A 5,775-nucleotide genomic window follows, 5' to 3' on the forward strand; every position below is an offset into this window, starting at 1 on the left:
CCTCTCTTTGACTCTTTATAACTCTTGGAATCTCGTGCAATATTTTCTCAAGTGGATGCTCTCCAAGGGTAGGGACCATGTGTAGTTCATCATCACAGCCCCATGGCCCTTTGCCTGTCACGTCAATAGTGATTGAAGGGGACACAGAGCCCAGCTCCTTAGATGGGTTTTATTGATGCACCAGGATAGGTGGGGTGGTGGACAGAGGGCAGAGAGAAAAGTAATTCTGAAAACTCCATAAGCTGAAGAACATTCGGTGAAAGGGATGACTTGTTCTGTGTCTTCCTGCTGCTGAGATGGTCTGCACAGCAAAGCAGGTGAGAGAGAAGAGTGTAGGAGAGAAAGCACCTTGCAGAAATGGCCTCACTGAGAAAGACCTAAGAGAGAGGCACCATGATTAAGATCTGATGTCCAGGGACATGCCAGCCGGACTGGCCAGGAAGCATAAGCCAACGCCTCTCCAGCTGTCTTCTTCTGACACTGGGCACTGGGATCCAGGGCTGGGACGCTCATGGCCGGGACATGCCAGCCGGACTGGCCAGGGAAGCATAAGCCAATGCCTCTCCAGCTGTCTTCTTCTGGCACTGGGCACTGGGATCCAGGGCTGGGACGCTCATGGCTTGTTGCTTGTGAAGTAGGAATACAGCCCCCTGGCTGTGAGCTCTCGCTTCCCTTCCGGTTGGGCGGTGTGCAGGCTGCCCTGGTCCTGCCTTCCAATCACTGTGTCCCTTGTCTGGTCATCAACCCACTCTTCCTTGACCAGGGGCTCTCTTTCATCCTGCCCTCCTGTCCCACTGCTCCCTGGGTGAGTGCTGCTGCTGTCCTGTGTGCCTGTCGGGGTGCTGGTCCCAGCCTGGGCTTGACCTCCTGGCACGGTCTCTTCTGCCTCACAGCTGCCTGACTGCGTCTGGGTCTGTCCCTGTCCTCTAGCCCCTGTCTGGCTCCTGTCCTGCTGTGCGGTCTGGGTGTGTGACCCTGTCTGTGTCTGAACATGCCCTCCCGTGGCTACCTGGCTCATCTGGCTCCTGTCTTGAGTGTGGGTCTCAGTTCCTCTGGTCTGGCCATGGGTGGACTCCCGTGGCTGGGTGCTAGTGCTTCCGGCCTGGTGGCTCCTGTCCTGCTGTGTGGTCTGGGTGTGTGACCCTGTCTGTGTCTGAACATGCCCTCCCGTGGCTACCTGGCTCATCTGGCTCCTGTCTTGAGTGTGGGTCTCAGTTCCTCTGGTCTGGCCATGGGTGGACTCCCGTGGCTGGGTGCTAGTGCTTCCTGCCTGGTGGCTCCTGTCCTGCTGTACGGTCTGGGTGTGTGACCCTGTAGGTATCTGATCGTGTCCTCTAGTGGCTACCTGGCTCATCTGGCTCCTGTCCCACTCCGTGGTTTGGGTGGCACCTGTCTGGGTCTGAGTTACGGTGCCAGTAACAGTCCCACGTGTCTGGTGGGCTCTGTTCTGTTCTCTAGTCTGTGACTGTCTCTCCGACACCCACTCACTGGTCTGATGACTCTGGTCTTCTCCCACTCTCTGGTTTGGCTCCACGTGCCCCCTCACTTGTGTCTGCTGGCTCTCTCTCTTCTGTCTCTGGGATGCGTGCTGCCCCTCCTGGTGACTGACCTGAGAAGAGCTGATGTCTGGCCCCTGGGTGTGTGCCCCAGCCCCGTCTTGCCCTCTGGAAGCCTGCCTGCCCTGGCCACCACTGCTCCCCTCATGACGCTGTCCTTTCCCACCGCCTCCCACTTCTGTGACACTTCTCTGTCCTTCTCCCAGCTCCGCAGAGGCCCCACGGGGGAAGCTTCCAGACTCTTGAGGTCCACAAGCTCCCTCAGGACCCTCACTCAACGTCTTAAAACAGGCCTGTGCGACTTTAAACACCAAGACCAGGAATTCCTTGAATTCTACGGTCCCTGTCTGGTCTTCATCCAGCAGGCGCAGGACCTGATCCACGGTGGCCGGGTCGTGGGGTTTCTGGGGAGAAGATCAGGCAAAGTCAGCAGCCCTCCCCACTCAGCTGCCAGGACCCCACCCCCGAACCTAGAGCCCACCTGCTCTGCCCCGAGCCCCCTTCCCATAGGGTTATAGCAGCATGAACACAAAATCACTTTCCTTTTTCAGTCCTGTCTCGCTCCCTCGTGGGTAGGAAACACCTTTTATTTTGTATCCTCTGTGTCTGGCATAATTTCTGGCCCACAGGGGAAGTGAATGAAGATTTCATGAAGAATGAATAAATGATTGCATGCAGAGTGATTCTCTGGGCTGTCCTCAGGCCCTGGGCCCCGGCACTGAGGCCACATTCTCACCAAGAGAAACAGGGTGGGAACCTGGCTCCGGGGGAATTCTGTGAGATCCTTATTGAGGCTCAGGTGTTTCCCCAACTTAGGCGGTTGGGTGTCCCCAGGCACCACAGATTGCCCTGAGCAGGTGGATGCAGCACCCTGATACACCCACACATCCCTGTCCCCAAGGCCTTGACCATCCCAGTGCTTTAGTTGTGAACCGAAGGCAGGAAGAGGCAGGGAGGTGCACCTGGGTCTGGTTTGCTCTCCCAAACCCCATTGCTGATGTGAGCACTCAGCTAATGTTTTTGAGCAAATGCTGTGTACAAGGCACGGAGCTGAGCTTCTCATGAATGCTTATTAATGGATGACTAAATCTCTGCCAGACAGAGTAGATGATCACCATAGCAGATTTAAGAAGCAGCAGAAGTAGCAGTTCTTTTTATTTCTAGAATATTCCAAGGCTGTGTTTCTCCCTGAGCTGTCCCATTACAGTCCTTTCACCTTGTCTCCCAATTTGAATCAACCGAAGTCAAGGTCTTTTCTCTAAGGACCTGGTCTGTCCACTCCAGTGGCTGTCCCTTGTTCCCTCCTGTTTCTCTGCCTGCACAGCCTCCAGGAGGACCTGTGGGCTTGGATCTAGAGGCTGCCTCCTCGGATTCCTGGGGCCAAGGGTCTGGTCTGCAGACAAACCATCTTCACTCTCTCCTGAGCCCCTCCCCACCTGGCTGGGCCCATCATACCACGATGACGTCAGCAAACTCCTGCTCCAGGAGCCTTTTCAGTTCCCCCCGACTGAGCACCATGCAGTTGCCCTCTGTCCTGGCGTAGCGTTGGAAGGCGTCGATGATGCCATTGATGTTTCGCAGTAATTGAGGCATCTTGGTAGTCAAGCTGGAGAAAGAAGAAAAGCCCCGGGGGCTCCGGAATCGACCCCAGTGGTTTCCCCGGGAGCACTCCTGCTTCTAAGCCCTTTCCCTGTGTTCGGGCTCTGCTTCTGGTCTCGGTTGTCTTCCTTTCCTTCATAACGTATTTATGGAGGGGACGCAGGGGCGCATGGTGGTTAGAGGCAGGCTCCTGGGTCAACTGCCACCTACCCGGCAGGGGAGCTAGGGCAGGTTGCTTTGCCTCTAGTGCCTTAGTTTACTCACCAGGAAATGAAGGCAATACTAGTATTTACTTTAGAGGATTAGTTTGCAGATTAAGAGAGATGATTCATTTAAAGCACTTGATAGATGCTGGTTTATTCAAAATGTTACCTATTAAATATCATTATACACATATGTTTGCATACGTCTCTATATAGTCTACTGCTCACTAAGTACTTTCATATGCATTCTCTCTCGCTCTCTCTCTCTCTCCTCTCTCTTTACATCATCCTTATTATCTCTACCTTTTATAGGTGAGAGAGCAGACAGCGAAGTTGATTTGCCCAAGGCCACACCGCTTGTAAGAAATCCTAGAACCCATGTCTCCTGAACTCAAATGCAATGACCTTCGAGACTCTGCCCTCTGGACAGCCTATCCAGCCTATCTCTGCCTGTCACAGGCTGAAAGAGTCCTGCTGGGAACACCAACCGGCAGTACTAGTAAGTACGTATGTGAGTCAATTCCTGCCTCAGGTAGGGGCCAGGCAGGAACCTGAGGGCCCCACTCTACCCTTCCTTACTGCCCTTTAGGAAGGTGTTCAGCAAGAGGCTGGCCACCACCTGTGGGACCGCGGAGGAGGGGTGCTCTGCTGGGTGGAAGTCTGCCAGTTCTGAGAGTCCTGGTTTCTCTGGATGTGAGCTCTGTCCTCCTCGATGGGACCTGTCAGCCTGCTCAGAGGTATGTGGCTCCTTCAAGCCCGTAACCCCGGTGGCCTGTGAGGAAAGGTTCCCAACTGAAGGGAGATATTTTATTCTCATCCGCCAGGGGGGTGGGCTCAGGCGGAAGTGGGTTCTGGGTGTGGCTGGATGGGCAAGAGGCAAAGAGACCTGGTGGTGCAGAAGCAGAAGCCTCAGGGAGGCCCCAGGGAGGAGATGGTGCTGAGAGGCAGGGTTCAGATGCAGGGGGAGATGGACTGGTGGGGGAGGGGCGCTGTGGAGATGGAAAGGACAGGGCGCAGGAAGAGGAGGGCCTGACAAGAGAGGGAAGGGAAAAAGGAAGGAGACCCGGTGGCTCTTCAGGAAGTGTCCTTTCTACCATCTGGCAGCCAAAAATTCAGACTGTTTTCTTGTGTACATCACAGCACAAAACTCAGAACATTGCACCTCTACAGAGACATGAACAGATCCTGCTTTTTGTTTTTTATTTTGTTTTTAACCCTATGGCCGACCTCAACCACTGACTATAAGCAGAAAAAATATTGAGGAGGCCTTTTAGTTACACTTCAGATCCCTTAGAATAAATCCACAAACTCATCTTGCCTCGGTATTGCCCTGGGTCAGAGCCCCTTGCTCCCTGAGAAGGTTCAACCCCATGGCCTTTTAGTTACACTTTAGATCCCTTAGAATAAATCCTCAAACTCATCTTGCCTAGGTATTGCCCTGGGGTCAGAGCCCCTTGCTCCCTGAGAAGGTTCAACCCCATTGTCTGGGTTGGCAGAAGTACCATAACCTGATTCTGGTCTCACACACCCTGAGCATCGCCAAGAAGCTTCCAGAACTTTAAGAACAAGAGACCTCCCTGGTTGGTGTGGCTCAGTGGTTGAGCATTGATCTATGAACCAGGAGGTCATGGCTCTCACGCTCGATCCTCAGTAGGGGGCGTGCAGAAGGCAGCCAATCAATGATTGTCTCTCATCATTGACGTTTCTGTCTCTCCCTCTCCCTTCCTCTCTGAAATCAGTAAAAATAGATATTAAAAACAATAAAAGAATGAGAGACCTTGGCTGATCCAGGAAGGCATGTGGGTGGTCTTGTTGCTGCTGCCAACACAGTGTCCCAGTGAGAGGCGCTGCTGCCCGGCCAGGGCGGGGAGGAAAGTGCCCTTTCCCCCGTGCACTGGTTTGCTCGAGGCCCGGTCAGAGCAGACACTTTCCGCCCACAGCCCTGGTTTTATGAGGTCAGATCACCAAGAACTGAGAGTGAGAAAGAGGTTCCTCAGGAGGGCACTTACCTAATGCACAGGCGGGGTGAGGCAAGTGGCTGCTGAGCGGTGTGTGCAGTGCAGGTCAGCGGCAGGAGCCTTTTATAGGGGATTTAATTGAGTTAGCGCTAGGGTTTGGACAAGATGCCCCACCCCATTGAAAGGCTTGATTCACCGAAGGCTCAGCCAAGCCCCACCTTTCTCCCGTTTTACCTGCTGACACGTGGCTGTGTTGGCCTAAGGATCTGACCCCTCCTACCACGTGTGGAGCCCTCTCTCAGCCCTCATCTCTCTCGGGTCTTCTTCTCATGACAGGGAGGCTCCTGTCCCATGTGATGGGCTCAGCAGTGCTCAGCACGGGCGGGTCCTGGGGAACATTCTTGGTCTCTGTGTGACTGCAGAGTCATGGGGATTTTTTTTTTTTATACAAACATTCAA

The 5,775-nt window shown here is 54.0% G+C and overlaps 1 protein-coding gene across 1 annotated transcript; it reads right to left on the reverse strand.

The window, feature by feature from the left end:
- Window positions 1-528: 528 nt before the first annotated feature.
- CRNN (cornulin) lies at window positions 529-5,396 on the reverse strand. Its single transcript, XM_014528645.1, has 3 exons — window positions 5,368-5,396; window positions 3,012-3,162; window positions 529-1,960 (listed from the first exon to the last, which is right to left on the reverse strand). Exons 2-3 carry the CDS (start codon window positions 3,147-3,149, stop codon window positions 614-616), a joined length of 1,485 nt encoding a protein of 494 aa, XP_014384131.1. The 5' UTR covers window positions 3,150-3,162; window positions 5,368-5,396; the 3' UTR covers window positions 529-613.
- Window positions 5,397-5,775: the final 379 nt, after the last annotated feature.

The sequence above is a fragment of the Myotis brandtii genome, unplaced genomic scaffold (assembly GCF_000412655.1).
Source record: "Myotis brandtii unplaced genomic scaffold, ASM41265v1 scaffold643, whole genome shotgun sequence".
Classification (NCBI taxonomy): domain Eukaryota; kingdom Metazoa; phylum Chordata; class Mammalia; order Chiroptera; family Vespertilionidae; genus Myotis; species Myotis brandtii.

Excerpts from the sequence above, each read along its gene's own strand:
- CRNN (XM_014528645.1), bottom strand. The coding sequence starts at position 3,149 with ATGCCTCAATTACTGCGAAACATCAATGGCATCATCGACGCCTTCCAA. Across the intron at positions 1,961-3,011 it reads AGTTTGCTGACGTCATCGTG|AAACCCCACGACCCGGCCAC; the intron begins GTATGATGGGCC and ends TCTTCTCCCCAG.